This window comes from Geotrypetes seraphini, chromosome 5, assembly GCF_902459505.1.
Source record: "Geotrypetes seraphini chromosome 5, aGeoSer1.1, whole genome shotgun sequence".
NCBI classification, from domain to species: Eukaryota; Metazoa; Chordata; class Amphibia; order Gymnophiona; family Dermophiidae; genus Geotrypetes; species Geotrypetes seraphini.
The window spans coordinates 156,418,435-156,442,842 of NC_047088.1; the positions used below are offsets into that span (position 1 = coordinate 156,418,435).

Here is a 24,408-nt window from a genome sequence, read left to right on the forward strand (position 1 = left end):
ATTTTTTCATTTCAAGCCAACGATGCATAGTCACGTATATAGACTGAATATATATATATATATATATATATATATATATAATAATCAAAACTAATCTGGGGTTTCATCTCCGCAGTACATCTGTTTTTAAAAATGGCAACCATACACTATCAAAGTCAAGTCACATCAAGAGAAAACCTTTGTTTGCCAAGAAACAGCACAATATTTATTTAACATATTATATTCTTTTCTGCATTGCAGACAGATTTGGAATTTGTACATTCTTATTTACAGTGATTTAAAATATTCTATAATTTCTATTTTCCCATATCTCAGGCAGATATTTACATAGTTGACAGTAACTACATTTCACATTTCAACAAATCAACAGCATTTTACAATTTTCAGTAAAACATTATAAAGAGAATGGCTTACATGCACCAATAACATGATCTTCACTATGTGTGTATTTCAGCTTGGAAAAATGACTTTAAGTGGTCCCAGGTTCCAGCACACAACACAGCAGAGATGTGTATTGATTACAGACTGGCCCTGTTCAGCCTTTAACAAGTAATATATTCCTGAATGGTTGTGGGTTCTTGCCAGCATGCAAGGTGAAACTAGTGAAAAAGGGTATTTGCAATGGAATCCTACCTAATAAATTGTATGTAGCAAATGATAGCATTGCTATGCAACAAGTTTTTATGAAACTTCATGATGCTAAAGAGAGTAAGTTCAACAACTGATGCTCTAGATAGCCAATAGAAGCAAACGAATCATTCAGCCATTGAAGACGGATCTATTTTTAATGAAACAATGCAAACCTAGTACAGTTTCAAGAACAGTAAAGAACGAGTTAAATAACCAGTTCATTACAAACATTAAAAAGACAACATGGGGTATTATTACCTGATAGTTTGGTTCATAGCAAAAGTAAAAGTAATTAAAAACGCTATTATTTAGGTTCCAAAATATCCTGTTTTGAAAGTCAAATTACATTTCTCTAGAAAACAAAAATTTCTCCTTACTTCTTAAAGACAACAGTTTTTAAAAAATTCAGTAAGTGATACTTGCTCTGTGGTCATATTTTTTTAAAAACTAGATCTAATTTTTTAAACTACCAATGAAACAAAATAACACATTTCTAAGTTTTACAGAAACAAACCTAAATATCAAAAGACAAATACATTGCAAAGAGTACTAGATAGCATGTCATCTTTTGTAAACACCTTTACACAGATTCAATGCTATTTGAAATGCAATTAGTTATACAATCAACCTCCAGCAATACACAAAAAAGAAAAAAAAACAACAACTGAGCAACCGTTAGGATCACAGTGGTTGCAAATATGGACCCATACACATAAATAATTACTAAACATTTCTATAAACAAGTTTAACTGGTGGAGTCGATTGTTGGCTGAGCTTGGTGGTAGAGAGAGGAAAGGGAACAAAAAACTTTTTTTGATGAATCTCTCTGGTAACTTTGTCACATCTAACTTAAGCAACACAATCAAATAAGCACTACAGTAACAATACAATTTCTGTTGGAAGTATTGTTGTGAATGATAAATATGTAGCTACAAGCTACTATTAATGTCAGAACCATACCAAAGAATAAAATCCCACTCTAGTTCTGGAATATTTTGTGAAATGTATGAAGCTTGTGGAAAACATATGCTCTGTTTGCATGCATCAGGCAATAGATGACCTAATTATACACTAAGAAATCACTTCCCAAATTTTGAAGGGCAAAAGGTCATAAGAAATTGGGGAGAGGCAGGCTCAGAGAAAATACTATTTTTTTTAAATCAAGAGGATAGTTGCTTTCTTGGAATAGCCTTCCATCAGAGGTATTAGCCATTGACAAATATATTTCAGACACAGATGGTGCAGTGGAAAAGGCAGATGACAAAACAGATGGTAGATAAGAGACTGGGAATGAAGAAGCATAGAGTATATGCTCAATTATAAGTAACAAATGGCCACAAAGACAAGCTAATCTGAAGATCAGTAATATGACTGCATTCAGTCTCCAAGAAGCAGAGACAACTGTCCAACATGAAACCCTGGTAAGGCTCCAATAGAGGCATGGACAACTCTTTGGTCCAGGGGCCATGCTTGGGTTCAAGGCTTACTGCAATCGGAAATAGGGATGGCCATCATATTAGCTATACTTACTATACAAGAGGGGGTAGTTTTCTCAAGTTACCAGTGCCACATATGCATTTTTACAGTGACATATATATTCATATGACATATGGTTCTACTACTATAAAAATACATACATTTGGCACTAGTAATCTGATACAAACCACTCTTCCTTATTGATGGTTATCACCTTCCCTTACCTCCTGCCCCCAGTGGATGACAATGCCAAATGAAAGCAGATGCAGAATGCTAGTGTTCTTGTCAGCTGTTCTGCCATCCAGTGAGTCAACGGCAGATATCCAGAGTTTCAAGGGATAATGCTGCCAGAATGACCAGCAGGAACCTCATGTGTCTGCCTCTGCTTTCATTGTGGTAAAGGTGGCAGCAGTGGAAGAAATGGAAGCAATCAATGGGCAGTGACAGGCCAGAAGTAATGCCAATTTGAGGGTGAGTAGGCTGGCGTTTAGAGAATGACACGGGGACAAATTTTTCCCTGTCCCTGTGGAACTCATTTTCCCGTCCCGTCCCTGCAAGTTCTTTTCCTGCCCCTGCCCCATTCCTGCAAGCTCTGTCCTCATCTGCACAAGCCTCAAACACTTTAAAATCATAAGTGTTCAAGGCTTGTGCATTTAAGGCAGAGCTTATAGGTATCAGGCAGGGACTGGGACAGCGACAAAACTTGCTGAGATGGGGAAATTGAGTTCCTGTGGGGATGGGGACAAATTTGTCCCTGTGACATTCTCTAGTTTAGATACTCACAAGCTAAGTTGGCATACAGGCCATTTTTTTTCTACCTCAATGCAATCTTAGACTGAGGAAACCAGGAAAACTCTAGAGGCCAAATGGTCCATACCTGTTAATATCCACCATATAAGAAATTGGCAACTAAATCTTATTTTGTCTGGGCAAATAAATCAAAACGAATAGCTCTTAGCTGAACGAATGGAGCTTCAGCTTACAAAAAAAGACACAATAGTTATGCGTTCAGCTAAGAATTAACAAATGTTGTTGCTTGTAAAAAACTCAAAGCCAAACTGAATATAAAAGCATGAAAATGTGTCTTTAGGGATTCATTTTTAATATAACTTGGTTTCATAAACTTTTATATGATTTACCCCCCCCCCAAAAAAAAACAACAACCCACCTATTCAGAGTGAGCATAAGATTCAGCGTTTCAAACTTTAGGATTGCTCCAAAATTGAATGCACCAGTATACATTTTTCCCCGCTTTCCTTGGTACATTTCTAATCCTACACAAATTATATTTGAAAATTTATCAATCAACATTGAAATCCAACATGTTGTTTTCAAAGGCCACTGCAGTGGGATTGAAAAAAAGGTTACTATATTGATAGTGCGCCAGGACTCAATTCTATAAATGGCACAGACATATCGTGATAAAATGTGCTAAGTTAGGTGCCATTTATAAAATAAAGATTAGTGCCTGGTGTAAATCCTTATGCCTACATTAGGCATAGCTCCCCCTTTTCCTATAACAGTGCAAGCAAATTGCAGGACTGCCCCCGATGGTCTTTCCTCTCCCTTTGTGGAACCACACATAAAATTTACATGCAGACTGCACCTAAAAATGCACATGTACATTTTAATTGATGTCAATTAGCAGCAATGATTATTAGCACCTGATTATTGGCGCCAGTTGGCTTGTTATTCAAATGGCACACAAATTGAGCACGTGCCCAAATTTCTGAGCACCACTTATATAATTAAGCTGGTCATGGTCTGCAAACCAGATGAATGGCAAGAGCCAAATGTTAACAGAATCTGTGTGTGAGCTGAAAAACTGCCTTTGCTTTTAGTATAAAAAAAAAAGATTGATGGGATTTAGCTCATGCCTCATCTCAAGATTCAACTAAAGTTCTAATAGGAACTAAAACATTTTCTTTAATGCCTGAAAATGTGTGCAATGTTTGCTTCTCCTCTATAAGGCCTGCACTGCTATTTCAATATGTATACTGGTGCACAGAGGGTTTCTGGAGCGATACCCCTGTGCTGCATTTGTTGTTCAGTTAGGTACTGTATGCCTAACATTTTCATTATGAAACAGAATAAAAGAATAGGGTAACCAAAAATTTATTGAAAAAGAATCTAATTGATATGTGGTTTGCTAGCTAGATTTTTTTTTTTTTTACTTTATTTGGGAAATAAGGTACAGGGAAAAAAAAAATCATTATTTTAAAAGATGAAATAAAACCGTGTTAAATACTGTGGGTAATTTTACCCAGACCTCAAATCTTTAATGCATATCCCCTTTCTAGTTGTATGCGTGCTTGAACCTCATCATTGGATTTTAACAAAAGAATGAATGAAGCCATATGAAATTCAATCTCTGCTTCTTGTCTTAATTTCATCTAAAAGAACGCAGGATGGGTCTTCATTTTGTAAGTGCTCATGCTTACCAAATTACCCCTTTTCTTTTCCTAGCTATTACAGCATTTCCATCGATTCAGTTCTTATTTCGTGGATCAGGTTAAAATTAAGGTACACTTCTATCAGACTGACAAAAATTAAATAATACTGTACTGAAGGAGGTAGATGCATTTAACTTCTTACCATACACTCTCCAATTGCACAAATAAAGAATACAAAAGGTAATATGTAACAAACACCGCTAATTAAATTAATACAGACAGAACAGCTTCTGGCTGTTGATCCTGAATCACAAAGAACCATTGTGGTATATAACAAACTTATAGATTCTAGTTGGAAAAACCAAATTATTACAGAGTTCCCTGGAGGCAGCGGAATGAGGTAAGCCACTGGGGTCATGGCTCCACCAATATTTTACCCAATAGAGCACCAGCAACCAGAGAGATTAAGGGAAGCCGGAGAGGAATATGAATGGCCCCCACTATTTAAACTGCCCCTGAGATTGCCCATACTGACAGCTCTTAAGTTCCGTGCATTTGAAATGCAGAAATATAATATGATTGGAATGCTTTACTCCCCTTCTTCTCCACTGTATTTTGAGGTAAACTAATGCATGAACTTACAAGTTACTAGGTTCCAAATACAACCTCAATACATTACATATTTAACTTTTCTTGGTTTTGTATAAAATATAAACTCTAGTCCAAGGTAAGACTATAATAGTGATGCTAGAGCCAAGACAGACTGTCTTGCTTGCCTGACTGAATACAAGGCTTTCTCTGAACCAGAGAAAGGGTAAGGTAGGAGGAGGCAGGAGTTGACAGCAAGGGCGGGTGAGTAAGACTCAGCAAAGTGACAGATAATATGGATTCACAAACAGCCTTAATATGCAGCATGGGGGTCAGAAGACTTGGGGTTGGGTTGTACATACACTAGATGAGTCTATTGTGTAGACTAAATGGACAATTTTGGTCTCTATCTGCCATCATTTACTATAGTACATGTGTAAAAAAGCATCAATACTTATTGTACAGTATAGGATGAATGCACATTTATTGCACATACACTCTTCATTGAGTTTTCCTATAGCCTTAATGGTTTTGAATTCATGGCATGCAAACTCAGCTATAGTCTATAACATCAAACTAATGTCAGACAGCTGTTGAAGTAAGAATACAATATCAATTCAGACTGATTGAATTTATTGCTTTTAAACTACAATTTAGCAGTGAATTTGCTTGTGATAAACTAAAAGTAAATGGATTATCTACTCTCAGTTTCGATTACTTAAATATATAAATGCATATTAATGAAAATTCTAGATGCATGTGCATATAAGAAGCTTCGTTCATATCCTATGCCAAATCGGAAAGCTGAATGTTTTTAGCCTAGATACTAGTGATTTCATCTACTTAAGACTATATGCGAAAATGTATCTTCCTAAAACTTGTCCCATATTTTGCTTCTTCGGTTTTTCCTCTACAGACAATGCTCCTCACTTGCCAACTCCTAGAATACTAAAATGAAAATCATATGGGGGAATGTTGTCCATGCTGACCTCTGGTCTCTTGGTTCTCAAGCATTGTACAGTAACATATGCTTGTACTCTGGGCAGGATGGCCATTATCACTACCTCCCTCAGAAAATAATCAAAAAACAAAGCACAGTAGTTACTGCAAACAGTAATCTAAAACGTAAACATAACAAAATACAACAGCTTACTCTTATTTGGCATAAAGATAGGTTTTGAAATTTTTTTATCCCAACATTGCTCTATTTGTACGAGAGCTCAGAGGTAAGATTCAACTACAAAATAGTATATTCTGTATTGATGGAAAAAAAAAAAAAAAAAAAAAAAAGAAGTGTTGTGAAAAAAACAGCAGCATTGAATTAAAGTGTTATAATCATAACTTCTTTCATCTGCCTAGCTCAAAAACATTTTAAATATGTCATTATTTGTCTGTCTTACTTTGAGTCAACAAAGTTTCTAAATAAGTCTACGAAATATATGTATTCTTCATAGGCTACTTACCACAGTAAAATAATTAAAAAAAACCCAAAAACCTGTGTGCCCACAACAGTGCCATCATAAAGTTCTGGCAGTCATCTAGGCAGATATCATGACAAAACTCTAGGTCAATATAACAGAGGTGTGGCTCTTCAGCAACTGTACAAGACAGTACAGTTTATAATATATCAAATACAGCATCTTGAACATCTTTATAGCCTCTAGAACAGACACTATCCCCCCCTTTTGCGAAAGTATAGTGCGGATTTTAGCGCCGGCAACTGCTCCAATGCTCATAGAATTCTTATGTGTGTCGGAGCAGTTATCGCCGCTGCCAGCGCTAAAACCCACGCTTTGCGTTTGTAAAAGAGGGGGCAAATGTCCGCATGTTATCCCCACACCTTAAAACTGGGTTCAACAACAGGCCACCTAAATTTTCTAGAAGATCCAAAGTACCAAGTATGGATAAGATCAACTCCCACCCATTTCTGAGAAATGTTTACAAAATGTAAATGGTTAGTTACTAAAAGGCAGTAATATCCTCCAAGGAGGGGAAAACACACTATCAATATTGTTTAGGGTAGAGAGACAAGTACACAGTGTCTAGCAGATAATTTACCCATCCCTGATCTGTTTCCTTGTACAATGACCTAGCAGCACTGAAGATTTTCTGCCTATATTTCGTTTCATTGAACTTAGCAAGACCAGGGAAAAGCAGTTGAGGGCTCAATTAACAAAACATGAGGTGAAAGATCCCCCTTCTGCTTTACCTGAACATATACTTCAAGTCACAACATACACTGACTCCTCAACAAGAACCTGAGGGAGCCAGAATCATTTCTAGAAAGAATTGTGGCCCGGCTTTCCTCTAAATAAGATGATTGCTTTTTCCAGTTTAAGTCTAAAGTTAGGCTGATTCCATGTTCAAAGGGAGGGAAACATGTGGTAATATGGCTGCAATGCGATTCACTGTGTTCTGTAACTTTTCTTACTGAACTACAGCCTTTTCTCCTGTTGAGGAGCATAGTCACAATTTGGGAATATGAATGTTTCATTTTGGAGGAGGATTGCTTCATTTGGAAAAGGTAAAAAAAACAAACAAACCAAAAAAACCAAACAAAACCCAAAACAAAACTATCAAAGAAATTTAAAGAGAAGGTGTAGTAAAGAGCCAGGAATCACAATGAGCCTCCATACATTGTCAAATACAGATTGCACAGATTCAGAGATCCAGTTTTTTTTACACAAATATATCCGAGGCACTCCTGATCCTAAGAAAAAGATTTTATCCAGTAATCTTCTTTGTACTGCAGATGGATATAACAAACCCGTTTCAATTTCTTAGCAAAGCCTCAGCTTTCATAGGGATCACATCCACCATTTCCTATAACTTCTACACAGTCTCACAGTGTTGAAATGGGATTGATCAGCCTATTATGGATTGCACATCACCCAAGAAGAAAGGAAGGCATACAAAGGCATTAAATTTTATACTGCTTCACAATCGTGTTTAAAAGGAGTTGAGGGAGCTGCTTATTGCTGATTCAGTACAAAACACAGTTATGATGACAAAGATCAAGACAAATCAAGTCACAACAGTATTTTCACACTGTGAGATGTCTGTTTTGTGCATGAGTGCACAGTTTGGTTACAAGGAGAAGGAAGAAAGCTACACTTGGGAGATCAGCTGCATATTAAAACTGGGAGATCGAGACTGCTTGGTCAAAGGGGTCCCTGGAGAAAGCAGCTCTTTACCTTCTCCAGCTTGGTCCAGCCTATCTTCCTGTAGGCTGGTAGTCGAGAATCTGTTAGTATTTCCAGTTGCCAGATTAGTAACACCTTCAACTCCAACTGCAACACTGGCATTTCCTTGGCTACCATTTACATATTCAAAAGATTTGGTCGAAGATGTGCTGGCAGTCCGGATCAGATTAAAACTAGTTGCTGTAGGCACCACCTGGCCAGCAGGGAGGCTCAGGTGCTTTTTAATAGGGCTCAGCTCCATTACTTCAGCTGGGGATTCATTTTTAGGCTGTAGGTACTGAATGTAAGGAATAGCATCTCGAGGACTCTCATTGGGTTTTGCAAGTGAATATGGATCCTTTTCTCGGACAGCATGCCCACTTATTCCTTTCCTTATATTGCCCCTCGGAATTGAAGAGGATACTGGTTTTGTCCCAGTTGGGTGGCTGATGAGAGAAGCACCTGATGAAAATCCTTCATCGGCATCATTTAGGTTAATGGAGTCCTCTCTTCCATTTACAACCTCAGCATCTAAAAAAAACACAAACCCAAAATCAGACTGAGCAATACGGGGGGTTAGTGAAACCAGAACTCTTCATTAAGTACCACTCCACGATCTACCTCAACATGACTTCAGCCACTTCAGTTTCCTGTACTTACAAAAACTGCAACTCTGAATTCTGGAGGCCTCATTTCCTTCCATTCTTTATTTTATGCCAGGGTTTTCCAAACTTTCATCCAATATTAACACTTAAAAATTCATGCATCCCCAGATGATGATGGAAATAGCAAACCTCCTCTCTCTTTCCTTCCCTCATCTACTTCTTCATCTCCCAAAGTAAGATGGCAACAGTAATGGCAACAAATAGCAGCATAGACAAACAAAAAATAGTCCTCAATGGTCCTTAATTCAAATACAATGTAGCATATGTTCTTCAGTTGCTCAGAAAACAGGTTTGTGAGAGACCAGACTTAGAGCAGAGCTCCAGCAGCAGAAAATCTCTCCTTTTTCAATCACAGCACATAAATATTGCTTTGCACCCATTAAGTTTGCAATATCTTAGTGTTAAATCTTGCATTAGTAATTAAAAAACAAACAAACTTATCTGCGCTGGAAAAGAGCAAAGACTCGAGTGGGTCTTGACGTGTTTCACATCCAGCTGCCTCAGAAAACCCCATGTTGATTTTTTTGTGATGCTGGTCTGTAAAAGCAAAAAAAAATTGTAAACACCGTCATCTTCTTAATATGTTACATTTTATATAACACCTTCACACAAAGTTATTGCCCAAACTATGGTTACCTCATGAACTGTTACTACTTTTCACATCTTACACAGACGCCGTCCACTACTGGAACAGCTGATATACCCTTTCGGAAGTGACATCATACATTCAGGGAGGTCAGCAAGTGCTGGCAAATCACTTCAATGGTCTGGTCTTAGGGGATGTTGGTATAAAGTGCTGTAATGTCCTTATGCTTTGAACAGTGGTATCTTTTTGTTATTTTGGAGTTGTTTCAATGGGTCTCACTCACCATCTTTATTGTGTATATCAAAGAAGTTTTTGTATCCCTCCCAGTTTATATTAACACACGTTTTTATGGAAACAGTTCATAGATGATATTTTTATGATCTGGACCCAATCTTGAAGAGATGCTTAAGGTTTTTATTTTTTTTTACAATGGCTGAATTTGTACAACCAGCATTTGCAATTTTTGGCCAATTTCCAAGTTAAAACTCTCTTTTTTGGATATTAACATCACTATGGAACAAGCTACGTTTAGCACTACCATATTCCAAAAAGCAACAGACCATAACAACTTGTTGCATTTCACTAGTAACCACCTGAGACACAATTTACCCATTGGACAGTTTTTACGTTTGCTTGTCAGTGGATGAATATAAGGAATGCACGGTGGATATGCGCAAGATTTGTGGAGAGTGGTTATCCAACAAAGGCCATCAATAAAGCTTACAAGCGGGTTTTATAGGCACAACGTGAATTACTGTTGCAGCAAGGCAGGGAGCAGGAAGCAGCTTCTTTAGTCTGTGTGTTGCCTCATTCCTATTGGGCATTCAAAATTAAAGGCATCATTAAGAAACATTGGCATGTGTTACAATCTCACACCACTTTTCAACAACCACCCCGATTTGCTTTTTCCAGAGGGCACAATGTTAAAGATCTTGTGACTAGATCATATTTTGAGAGACCCGACCTTGATTTGAGAGTTCCTGAGGCAGGCCACCATAAATGCAGTCACTGTACAGTTTGTCCTCATGCCATTGTCACAAGGAAGTTTATACGTCCCCGATTAGGAATGCAATATCATTTGAGGTCTCGTACCACTTGTTGGAGTGGTTTATGCCATAAGATGCCCCTGGCCACCCCACAAGAGCAGTGCAAACTAGGATTGTTGAACTTCTCAGCAAAATACACCGCGGGGATCAGATGGCCCCTTTGACACAACACTGGACTGAGTGTTCATATAATGGCAAGGATTTGCATTTTCTAGTGCTTGAAGTGCCTAGGCTCCTCCCTGGGGCGGAGAGGGGGGGGGGACCTGTCAGCTACCCTTTGGAATAAGGAGCAGGAATGGATTTTCAAGTGGCAAATGGTGAAGCCACAAGGTTTGAATAAAGAGATGGAATGGTGGGCATTTTTACATAGATAGAGCCTTTTTCCTGTTGGGATGGCTCCTCTCCCCCCCCCCCCAGATGTATGATGTCACTTCCAGGAAGGGTATATCAGCTGTTTCAGTAGTGGATAGCATCTGTGTAATATTTGAAAAGTAGTAACGGATTGTGATATAACCATAGTTTGGGCAATAACTTTGTGTGAAGGCATTATATAAGATGTAAAATATTAAGAAGATGAGTGTTTACATATTTTTTGCTTTTACAGGCCAGCACCACAAAAAAAAAAAAAAAAATCAAATCAACGTCGGGTTTCCTGGGCAGCTGGATGCGAAACATGACCCGCTCCAACGCAGATAAGTTGTTTTTATAAAAAAATTTCTAACGCAAGATTTAACACAGTAAGATATTGCAAACTTACCGGGAGCAAAATAAAGTTTATGTGCTGTGATTGAGAAAGGAGAGATTTTCTTCTGCTGGAGCTCTGCTCTAAGTCTGGTCTCTCACAAACCTTTTTTTCTGAGCAATTGAAGAACATTCTACATTGTATTTGAATTAAGAACAATTGAGGACTATTTTTGTTTGTTACATTCTATTACATTGTCCTTGGTGATATGGTTTATTATTAAGAATTCCCAGTGTGTTGGGAAGAAATAGCAACAATCAGTCCAGGGCCCTGTGTGTCTCGGATCCCAGTACTTTGCATGGATTTCTTGTCTTAACAGGAAGCCCAGGAAGGGACATGTTCTAAGAACATTCAGACTCACAAGCCCCATGCTGAATGGCATTTACTGGGCACAAATCACAGTAAATGTCCAGAGGGAGGGAAGCAGCTCTGTTGTTGTGACCCCCATTTGTGGCTTCCAACCACAGTTTGCGAACCACTGCTTTACAAATAAATTAGTTCTTTGGTTATGCTGCAACATTACCTAAACCAGTATTCAACTGAAGACACTTTGCAACAGCTCACTTTATACATTATAACACCTAAATACACCATATATATGTGTGTGAATTTGTGTTCAAGTTTTTTAACGGAGGCTCTACACATCTGTGCATGCCATGCTATTTTATACTTCCAAAAATGGGGGTCTCAGTTTATATTTGAGTCTTCCCACTCAATCCCATCGCAGGCCTCTCCTTGGGCCTACATTAAGCCCTGCTGGTCCAGAGGTGAGCCAGAAAAAGAGCAATCCTCCTATGCTCCTGACCTCTAAAGTCTCACTACTCAAAATGGTTGAAGCAAGACTGCCATGAGTTTGGCAATCTCGCTTCAACCTCGGTTTATATTAAAGTATATACGGTATTTGAAATTCCACAAGTACCAAAAGATACAACTATACATATAAAGGGCACTGGGCTATTCACTATCAGAAGCACATCCTGATGGCATGTAAAACAATTTATAGTTTTGATTTGGTGGTTCTCATCATCCTTGGTCTGAGACTGAGGTCTAAACAGTAATAAAAAATACACTTCATAGATTTTTAACAAATTTTACTCTTCTCCCTTCCCTACTATAAGAATATTGTAAAAATAAAACTCCTCAGATTATCAAATGATTTTATAAACAGAACTGAAAATGCAGTTTGGATTTGGATAATCAGAAAACTGCAGTCCATCTATACTGTGATGACAATTTTCAAAGTGATTTACCCAAATAAACTGCCTGTCTGATATTGCTCTTATTCAATTCAACTAGAAATACACACAAGCACACTTGTAGCTGGATTGCAAGGAAGATGTTCGCAAGAGTATTTTTAGAGAAAGAATGAAAACCAATGGGCATAGATGGCATTTTTACATCTAAGCACAGCTTTTTCAGTAAAGGCAGGTGCATAGTCATGGACAATTTTCAAAGAGAAAGTACATACGTTTCTTGCCCCTTGATCAACATAAAAAGGAACATTTTTGAAAGGACATCCAAGTCAGAACATTCAAGCAGATGTCCATCTCATATGTATTTTCAAACGGGAACTACATCAAGATTTCCTTTTTGAAAATACTTTAGATGGACATCCATATGCTAGAAACATCCATTTTACAACTCGAACATCCAAATTATCAACAGGGGAAACAAGGGATATGGACGTGGACCTCTGCATAGCAGCACTCTTTGAAAATGGCCCGACATTCATGCAGAGCAGAGGGGCAACTTAGTGCAGTTTCTCAACTTCTTTAAGCCAAGTACCCCCTAAGTCTAATAAATATCAACTGAGTACCTCTGCCCAGGCTCCACCCCATGACCCCGCCCCCATAATAATAATATTAATTGTAATGCAATTTCTTCCATCCATTTTTCAGATACATACAATATAATCTTATTAATATATAATGGTAACCACAAAATTAAAAAAAAAAAAATCACAAAGCACATTGTACAAAATTAACAGTTTGTTTCTACATTCAGGAATTCTTGAATCAGCTCACTTATTATGGACCTTGAGACAATTTCTGGAAATGGAACCAATTTGGGATTGCTATGAAATAAATAAGGATTTATGCAATCAAGACATTTTGGTTTTCTCATGTTTCTCACTTCTATTCAAAATAATTATTTCATATTGAAAGTGTAGAGAATCTTATATAAATCAGTAAAACAAACTTCTACTTTAATGCATTTTGAACTGTACTTTTTAGACAGCTGATTGTGAAAAACATACCAGAGTTCAGAATGTCACAAATGACTATGTATTCTAATATAAAAAGATTAGACGGCAAATAGTTTTACTCAGCATTTCAGCACAAAAAGTATAATCTGGTTGACTGTGTGCTACCATAAAATCCTTACTGTACTGGGCAAGCTGACTAGTTTAAGGATAATTTCATAAAGCATTTTTTGGCATATAAACAGGGCCGGATTTAGATGAAAAGAGGCCCTAGGCTATTCCACTTATGAGGCCTTTTCACCTCCCATTTTTAAGTTTGTAAATTACATGAGAGATAATAAAATACATCATTACTGTGATATATATCAATATGTTAAATGAAACATGTTATTGGTACTAACCTTTAAAAAAAATGTGACACGGATAATAAATAAAAAAAAGTCGAGAACACTTATTTGACATTTATTCTCAGCACCATATATAGTACTTGTAACAATAACTAATCAAACATAACACTCAACATTGCCCTTTCCTATGTCCATAGTGCCCCCAGTGCGTCCTTCCTCACCTCACCCCACCTCCGATGCCCGCCTGCCTCCCATCCCCCTTCCATTGAACACCCCCCCATGCCATCCTGCCTGCCTGCCTTCCATTAAACCCCCCACCCCCCTCCGATGCCAGCCTGCCTGCCTTCCATCCCCCTTCCACTGAACCCCCCCCCCCGATGCCAGTCTGGGCCACCCTGTCCTGACGGATCCACGTTTTGCCTCTCTCCCCACTGGGCTGGGCTTTGCCCAGCTGTTTCCGGACTGACGTCTTTCCCTCCCCGATCCTACTCCCAGGGTGAGAAAAAGAAAGGGAGAAGCCGAGTTGGCGCCCCGTTGCGGCCAGAGCTGGTTCCGATCCCGAAGCGTAGAATTTCTCCTTATTTTCGGTTCAGTGTTTTAGTGTTCACTGTTTTTAGAATAGTGTAATTTTAATTTTGCTAACAATTTGAATGTAGGCCCCTCTTGATCTTGAGGCCCTAGGCTGAAGCCTAGTTAGCCTATAGGAAAATCCGGCCCTGCATATAAAGCAGGCTGTATATTCAGAAAATATCTAATATTAAATGGTGCAGGGGTATACTTGTGTACAAGTATATGTCCCAACAAGAGCACATGTGCTTTTGTGAAATCTGCATGTAGACATTCCAAGGGGGACCTTGATCTGGCCAAACAGAATTGCAATATCTACACATATATTTTACAACATACACAGAATACATGGACACATTCTGAGATGCTATTTTACAAGGACACACAGATGTCTAATGTTTTTACAAAATAGACATCTTTTAGACATTTCATATAGTCACCTTATTATGAAATTGATCCCCCCACACACCACTTTTTTGAGCTTTAGGAGTTTTCAGTATCAAGCACCAAATAAAGAAAGAGTGCAGGAAGACTTTGCCCTTAGAGAAAATTGTTACTAGAGTTAGGCTTTCAAGTAATAATGCGCTCACTCTCTTATTTATGTGCACATTACTTCTACCACAAAAAGTTTATTCAGAAACAGCACAAATTATTGATGATTTAAAGATGCTAGTTAAAGGAAGAGGGAGCTAAAAATCTATTAGAGCAAGATTACTTCAATTCCCCAAATATATTATTCAGTTTCTGGATGGCACCATGCACAGCAGTATGACAATGCACTTGACAAGCAATTAAGCAAGCAATACATGATGTCCACTTTCAAGCTGCCTTGCATGAATGGGCTGGATGATATACCTTACTAAAAGTGGGCGTCTCTTCACGCTATCCCTCTTTTCATAATAGTAACATGTGCTTTATAAGGCAATGGTCAAATAGCAGATGCTGATAAATCATTTTACTTACCGAAATACATTGTAGATTAAATTATGAAACATAGCAGAAAGAAGGTCTAACCCTAATGTTAGACTGTACATTATGAGTTATATGCCAGAAAATTCCTCTTTGCCCCTTCCCACAGAAAATGTTTTGACTCATCTACAGTTCAGATATAATTTATCTTGTAATTCATTTCCTGATTTACTGGTGTCTATATGTGATAGCAATGCTATAACCCCTTCTATAAAAAGATTATGTATTTACCTTAATATCTTTTCCAGTAGATAGGTGTGTCATTCTGGACAAGAGGGTTATCTCACCATGGCCACAAGCCATATGCAGAAGGAATCCACTCTGGATTTTTTCTGTGGCCTTCCTACTTCACTAGGAGCTCTAGTGCCATCTGCAGTTAATACCCAAGCATGCAAGAACTCCATCAAAATTATGTGAAGTAAGGGAAAATGGAAAACTTCCCAAACCAATAAACCGCTCTGCTCGAACATAAGAACACTTGATCAATAAATAAACAACTAACATACAACAGAAGCATCAAAGGAGCTTAGGTAATACCTTTGTAGTTGGTAAAAACATATTATACAGCATTCTCCAGGGCTCAAAGGGCTGACTGGCATCTAAGATACATACTTGAAAAGGAATAAACAGAAGGCAGGTGCAGGAAGGACAGGGCAGGAGTCCAGAATGAAACACTTATCTACTAGAAAAGATATTATCAAGGTAAGTACATAATTTCTTTTTCCAGTGCAATTATGTGTTCCATTCTGGACAAGCGAGATGTACAAAAGCAGTCCTGGAAATCTAGGGCAGTCTGACTGCGCCAGCCTGTAACACTGAGGACCCAAAGGCAGTGTCCTCTTGTGCCGCAATATCCACTCTAAAATTTGGCAAACTTATACTGAGTGGACCAAGTTGCTGCCCTACAAAGCTCTGCAGGGGAGACAGTCCTAGCTTCAGCCCATGACAAAGCGACATTCCTGGTTGAATGCATCTTAACAGAAACAGGGGACTGTTTCTCATAGATAAAGTAGCCAAGCATGTCAAACTTGCGGTCCACAACAAACATCTTTGTGGCCCAGCCAACGTAGTCCAATAAGTCATAACTAGAGTCGCAAAATTTCTCCTGCAATCCATCGGCGCTGAGCAGTTGCTTATCTAAGCTAGTCGAAAACAACGATACAATGTATGAGTATAACCAGTTGCTTATTCTTATTAAGTACTATGATGTGGCTGCCTTTAGTACCAGAGACAAATTTGCGCCTCTGGTCATAATGCACCATTAATAAATCCTGAGAAGAAAGTTGCGGGGCATCCGCGTCCTTTCGCGCAGAATGGTATATCCAGGTCCTGAAAATAGAAAAAGTCACAGGCAAGTCACCTTTTTGTCAGCTGAGCATGCTCCTGAGAGGTTAAGCTGGCCTTTCCATGTGACACAGCATGTGGACGCAAAAATAGAACCCAAAAATATATAGGGAGGAAAAATATAGCTACAACAAAACCTCCCCAACCCCAAGAATACCAACTGACAAGGGGGAGAGACAAGAAAAAACCTCAATCTAGATTAACCAACAAATTACACATGGTGTGAAACAGGAGAACCCTCAGTAACACAGCCACCCAATAAGGGAAAGGCTGTCACCGGCTAACACTCAGAAAGAGTGTAAACTGTGAAACATCCCCGGGTTCTTCCTGTTGGTGAGAATAAATCAAGTGCACCCCCAAAAAGTGCTACGTGTGAAAAAAGATTTAGAAAAGCAAAAAAACACACTGAAAGGTTAAAGAAATTCTTGTCTCTGCTCCTTGTCAGGGGGGCCAAACAAGGAAGGAAAGTGTCCAAATCTGTCCAAATCAGAACCAAGCCAGTCAATGAATGGAAGTACTTAGCTTCTCTGAACAGTAGAACAGCCAGCCGATGTGTGACATCATCCGTCCAACGGGACTCCGTTTCGGGGGTGCACACCCCCTTCTTCAGGAACAACTGGACTGTAATAAGACTGGTGATTCCTCCGGCGTGGCTTGGAAAGTAAGGCAGAAAATGGCACCTAACGGAGGAGAACGCCTCCGAATTTAAACTGCAGCCACTAATGTTATTGGATGAAAAAATCAGATGACCAACTTCTTAAGGGAAAGAGTGAAATTCCCTAGACACAAAAGGAAAAGTAAAAATGACACAGCATGTGGAGCATGGACGCTCCTAAGGCACAGAATTTGTTCAAACCTGGCATAAATTTTGGGTAGCAGAAACTAATGACTCCATCCCAATCAGATTTGAGGCATAAAATTAAGTTTTGGAAGCGCAAAGAACTTTTTTGGGGGGAAAAAAATAAAAGATTGCTAAAAATCCAAGATGGCTGCTGGCAAGATTTTTGTGCCTAAAAACCCTAAAATAACTAACTTCCCAAAGTAAAAAATCAGCAATCTAGGATTTTTCAGGAGGGGGAACACAGGGGATCATGCAGAAACCCTTACAAATGCAATTTTCAGACCTACCACAATTCACCTTACAGGCTGTAACAGCCTTACTCATAGTGACCTGTGTTGGCAATGTGCTGAAGCCTGCCTCAGCTCTGTGCAGTAGCTAGAATGAGAAGAAATCACTGCTTCATGCTGTTTCCAGGATTTTGTAGCCCAAATGCATGACCTTGCATTTCTTAGCATTAAATCCTAGTGGCCAAATTTCAGACCATTCTTCATGCTCCACTAGGTTCTTCCTCATATTAATCATACAATCAGGGGTTGTTTGTTCTATTGCAGATTTTGGTATCATCTGCAGAGACAAATCTAATCTGACAGCCCTTCAGCAATATTGCTTACAAAAATGTTAAAAAGAACAGGCCCAAGAACCAAACCTTGAGGCACACCACTGGTAATATCCTGTTCCTCAGAGAGATCTCCAATGACCACTACCCTCTGTTGCCTTCCACTCAACCAGTTCTTGTCACTTTGGGGCCTATCCTGAGGGCACTCAATTTATTTATTAGACATCTGTGTGGAACACTATCAAAGACTTTGCTAAAATTTAAATTCACCACATCTAGCGTACTCCTACTATCCAATTCTCTGGTCACCCAGTCAAAGAAATTGATCAGATTTGTCTGACAAGACCTGCCCTCTAGTGAATCCATGTTGTCTCGGGTCCTGTAATCCACAGGATTCCAGAAATGTCGCTATTCACTATTTTAAAAGTGTTTCCATTAAATTACTTACCACAGAAGTCAGTCTTACCAGTCTGTAGTTCCCTACTTCTTCCATACCGTCACTTTTGTGGAGAGGGAACACACCTGCCCTTCTCCAATCCTCTAGTACCACTCCCGATTCCAGAGAAGCATTGAAAATGTCAGCCAGTGGAGCTGCCAGAACTTCCCTAAGTTCCTTCAGATCCCTCGGATGTACACTATCCAGCACCATTGCTTTGTCCATCTTTAGTTTAGCTAGCTCCTCACGAACACAATTCTCTGAAAATCAGTCAGGGTCTATCTTACCTTCATCCCTATTTGCATTTGTCTTCTGTGGTCCCATTCCCAGCATTTCAGCTGTGAACATAGAACAGAAATATTTGTTAAGCAATTCAGCCTTATCTTTATCAGCTTCTACATATTCCACCCCTTCACCTTGGAGTATCATAATGCCACTTGTGCACTTCTTAACACTTATATATCTAAAAAAATGTCTACTTCCTCCATTTTACCATGTTGGCTATTTTTTCTTCCATTTGCATCTTTGCTTTCCTGACTACTTGACTAGCCTCTCAACTCTTTCAAATATTTTAGCCTGTCTTCCTCTTTTTGCGATCTTTTGTAGTATACGAAAGTTAACCTCTTTTTCCTTACCTTTTCAGCTACTTTTGAGAACCAAAGCATCCTTCTTTTCCTCTTACTTTTACTTATTCCCCTTACAAAATGGTTTGTCACCCTTAAAATAGCTCCTTTCAATTTTGCCCACTGCTTTCCTACTTCTTCCAGATGTTCCCATCCAGAAAATTCCTTGACGCAATCCCCCATCTGAACAAAGTTAGTTTTTTCAAAAGTCTAGAACCTTTACTTTTGAATGAGCTCTCTCTACATCTGTCTTAATATTAAACCTCAGATGATTGCCCACTGTAATATCAAAAACACTTTCCCTGTTTGTAAGTACTAAGTCCAGTATGGCCTCATCCTGGGTGGGTTCCATTACAAACTACTAGAATAGTTCTCCCTGTATAAAATCCAGAGGATCTCCCTACTTCTAGAAGACCATGCAATAGGGATACCCCAATCAACATCTGACATGTTAAAATCACTTATTAACATTACTTTTCCCTTTACAGCTATATTTTGAATGTCTACTATTAACACTCTTGGGCTGACTCACCTCAAAGGTCAAATTGGGAATCTCTGCTTGGCTGCAGCATGTGGTAGAAGAGAGGCACATGTGTAACTGCTCACCTTGTACCTCCCCTTCTCCTAGCTATCTCTGGAAAAAAGATACCGGTACTCTGTTCTGGCACAAAAAAAGCCTTGAGGGAGAGGGACCTGTATTAACATGCGTTAAAATTGTTAACGCACATTAAATATTTAATGCATTAATTGTGTTATTAATGCGTTAAATATGCAGCCCTAGTAAATACACTTGCCTTATTTGACCTATATATCATCTTGTAAATATTTAAATTTGTCCATGACAACTATAGCTCCCCCCCTTGTCAGCACATTTGATGACAAGGGACAAGTAAGGACATAATACATTCCACTCGTGTACCACCTGGTCTTCTTGGTTCCCATTGTCACTACATTTGAACAATGGGCAATTATTAGGGATTTTTGTACTTTGGAATAATGTCCTATGCGTATATACCATAATTTACCCTCTATACATAGAATGGCTTTGAATAATCTTATGAATGACTCCTCCCTTGTCAATAAATATGCTGACAAGGAGGAAGCTATAGATGTCAGGGACATATTTCAATATTCACAAGAATCATAGTCAGTTAAATGATACACGATTTTATCTTAAGTTACAATATGGGGATGTTCCAACATTGAGTGCATGAAATTTTAGCATAAGCAAATTTGGATGGCATTATTTCTGTTAAGCAATTTAAGTTTTTATATAATGCATAAGCTAAATCTTATATTTATTTTATTTCTAAAATACACAAGTCCTTAAATAATCTTTCATGATGTCCAATTGTTTCTGGTAGGGGATCTATTTTTGAACCAATGGCTCAATATATACGTAGACTGGAAGATTAGGTTCTTACCATAGTAACATAGTAGATGACGACAGATAAAGACCCGAATGGTCCATCCAGTCTGCCCAATCTGATTCAATTTAAATTTTTTTAATTTTTTCTTCTTAGCTATTTCTGGGCAAGAATCCAATTCTTTACCCTGTACTGTGCTTGGGTTCCAACTGCCGAAATCTCTGTTAAAGACTTACTCCAGCCCATCTACACCCTCCCAGCCATTGAAGCCCTCCCTAGCCCATCCTCCACCAAATGGCCATATACAGACACAGACCGTGCAAGTCTGCCCAGTACTGGCCTTAGTTCAATATTTTATATTATTTTCTGATTCTAAATCCTCTGTGTTCATCCCACGCTTCTTTGAACTCAGTCACAGTTTTACTCTCCACCACCTCTCTTGGGAGCGCATTCCAGGCATCCACTACACTCTCCGTAAAGTAGAATTTCCTAACATTGCCCCTGAATCTACCACCCCTCAACCTCAAATTATGTCCTCTGGTTTTACCATTTTCCTTTCTCTGGAAAAGATTTTGTTTTACGTTAATACCCTTCAAGTATTTGAACATCTGAATCATATCTCCCCTGTCTCTCCTTTCCTCTAGGGCAGGGGTGCCCAACGCGTCGATCGCGATTGACCGGTAGCTCAGGAAGGCAACTTGAGTCGATCCCAGAGCCCATCCCGGGCTCTGTGATAGACTCGTGTTGCCGTCCCGATCTACCAGGCCTATCAGCCTTCCTCTCCCCGACGTCAAAGACGCCGACGCCGGGCATTAGGCTGTTTTAGTCATTTCGGGGGGGAGGGGGGAGGGGCGTGGGGGGTGGCGGCGGCAGCAGCAACAGTCTGAAAAAGAAATCATCCTGGCCCGGGTCGGTGTCATATTCCGGAACTTCTACCTCTTCCAGCAGCCCTCTCCCTTCTACCTGCTTCCGCCAACACCCCCTGCTCCGCGGCTCTCTTCGGCAACTCAGTAGCAGCGATGACACAAGCTTCTGACGTCGGGGCCTACCCTCTGCGAGTCCCGCTTGTTTCAACTTCCTTTTTCCACAAAGGCGGGACTCGTAGAGGGAAGGCCTCGATGTCGGCAGCTTGTCTTGATCACCGCTGCTGACGAGTTGCTTAAGAGAGCCGCGGAGCAGGGGGGTTTTGCCAGGTGCAGGTAGAAGGGAGAGGGCCAGCTGCAGGACTCGTGGGTGAGGGAGGAGAAGAGAGAGAGAAAGAGAGAGGGGAGGGAAACAAAGGAAATATTTCACACTGGGCTGGGCCGGAGTGGAGGGAGGGTGGAAAGATTCTGGCTACAGGGTGCAGTAACAAAGGAAAAGGGGGGGAAAGCTGAAAATGGAGATAGTGACACAAAGAAGAGAAAGGGTAAGCAGGACAAGTAATGCTGAAAAAAGGGCGGGGGAGATAAAGACATTGAAAGGGTAAATGGTGAACATGGGGTAAAGACAATGACAGAGATAAATGAAGATTCTGAAAAAGTGTTGAGATAGGGATATAGGTGAGATGGACACAAAGAAGGGTGATGCTGGAAAATAGGTAGAATGGTAATTCTGACAGACACAGAAGGGAAATGCTGGATCAAGGAGAGATGGGTCTCAGGCTGAATGGAATGAGGAGAAATGCCTTGTTGGCCTGGAACTTCCTCTCCTACGTCAGAATTGACGTCAGGGAGCGGAATGCTGGTCAGCGTGATGCTTCTGCAGGGAAAGCTTGGGATGGCGGTGGCTTGGGGGCTGTTCCCCGATGGCGGTGGCAGCAAACCGAGTGGCTTGGGGGAGGGCACGGAGAAAGAAAGAAAGGGGGCAGACAGGGAGATAGAAAGAAGGGGGAACAGGGAGACAGAAAGAAAAAGTTGGGGGAGAGAATGAGGTCTGGAGGAGAGGAAACATACAGGAGGCTGAAAGAGGAAGAAAGATTGGATGCACAGTCAGAAGAAGAAAGTGCAACCAGAGACTCATGAAATCACCAAACAGCAAAGGTAGGAAAAATGATTTTATTTTCAATTTAGTGATCAAAATGTGTCGGTTTTGAGAATTTATATCTGCTGTCTATATTTTGCACTATGGCTCCCTTTTACTAAACCGCAATAGCGTTTTTTAGCGCAGGGAGCCTATGAGCATTGAGAGCAGCATGAGGCATTCAGCGTAACTCCCTGTGCTAAAACCTACTATTGTGGTTTAGTAAAAAGGGAGGGGGTGTATTTGTCTATTTTTGTATTTTGTTACTGAGGTGACATTGCATAGAGTCATCTGCAATGACTCTTTGAAAAAACCCGGAGTATGAATAATTAACATTTTCTCTGCCTTTCAGTGTGCTTTGTGTTTTTTTTTATTTTATTGTTGGTAGATCATTTTGACTTAGTCATTATAAAAGTAGCTCGCAAGCCCATAAAGTGTGGGCACTCCTGCTCTAGGGTATACATATTCAGGGCTTCCAGTCTCTCCTCATACATCTTCTGGCGCAAGCCTTCTATCATTTTCGTCGTCCTCCTCTGGACCGCCTCAAGTCTTCTTAAGTCCTTCGCCAGATACAGTCTCCAAAACTGAACACAATACTCCAAGTGGGGCCTTACCAATGACCTGTACAAGGGCATCAATACCTTCTTCCTTCTACTGACTACGCCTTTCTTTATACAGCCCAGCATCCTTCTGGCAGCAGCCACTGCCTTGTCACACTGTTTTTTTGCCTTTAGATCTTCGGACACTATCACCCCAAGGTCCCTCTCCCCGTCCATGCATATCAGCTTCTCTTCTCCCAGCATATACGGTTCCTTCCTATTATTAATCCCCAAATGCATTACTCTGCATTTCTTTGCATTGAATTTTAGTTGCCAGGCATTAGACCATTCCTCTAACTTTTGCAGATCCTTTTTCATATTTTCCACTCCTTCTTCGGTGTCTACTCTGTTACAAATCTTGGTATCATCTGCAAAAAGGCACACTTTTCCTTCTAACCCTTCAGCAATGTCACTCACAAACATATTGAACAGGATTGGCCCCAGCATCGATCCATGAGGGACTCCACTACTCACCTTTCCTTCCTTCGAGCGACTTCCATTAACCACCACCCTCTGGCGTCTATCCGACAGCCAGTTTCTGACCCAGTTCACCACTTTGGCTCCTAACTTCAGCCCTTCAAGTTTGTTCAACAGCCTCCTATGAGGAACTGTATCAAAGGCTTTGCTGAAATCCAAGTAAATTACATCTAGCATATGTCCTCGATCCAGCTCTCTGGTCACCCAATCAAAAAATTCAATCAGGTTCGTTTGGCACGATTTACCTTTTGTAAAGCCATGTTGCCTCGGATCCTGTAACCCATTAGATTCAAGGAAGTACACTATCCTTTCTTTCAGCAACACTTCCATTATTTTACCAACAACTGAAGTGAGGCTCACCGGCCTGTAGTTTCCTGCTTCATCCCTGTGACCACTTTTATGAATAGGGACCACATCCGCTCTCCTCCAATCCCCAGGAATCACTCCCGTGCCCAGAGATTTGTTGAACAAGTCTTTAATAGGACTCTCCAGAACCTCTTTGAGCTCCCTTAGTATCCTGGGATGGATCCCGTCTGGTCCCATCGCTTTGCCCACCTTCAGTTTTTCAAGTTGCTCATAAACACCCTCCTCCGTGAACGGCGCAGAATCTACTCCATTTTCTCGTGTAACTTTGCTAGACAATCTCGGTCCTTCTCCAGGATTTTCTTCTGTGAATACAGAACAGAAGTATTTGTTTAGCACATTTGCTTTCTCCTCATCACTCTCCACATATTGGTTCCCAGCATCTTTTAGCCTAACAGTTCCATTTT

The 24,408-nt window shown here is 39.8% G+C and overlaps 1 protein-coding gene across 9 annotated transcripts in view; it reads right to left on the minus strand.

The window, feature by feature from the left end:
- Positions 1–4,260: 4,260 nt before the first annotated feature.
- Positions 4,261–24,408, minus strand: part of FAM126B (family with sequence similarity 126 member B) — a 228,517-nt gene continuing 208,369 nt past the window's right edge. For all 9 annotated transcript variants that reach the window (XM_033945759.1, XM_033945754.1, XM_033945762.1 and 6 more), the window contains one exon: positions 4,261–8,800. In XM_033945759.1, the coding sequence (XP_033801650.1) occupies positions 8,196–8,800 (605 nt within the window). In that variant the 3' untranslated portion in view covers positions 4,261–8,195. The remainder of the gene's footprint in view (positions 8,801–24,408) is intronic.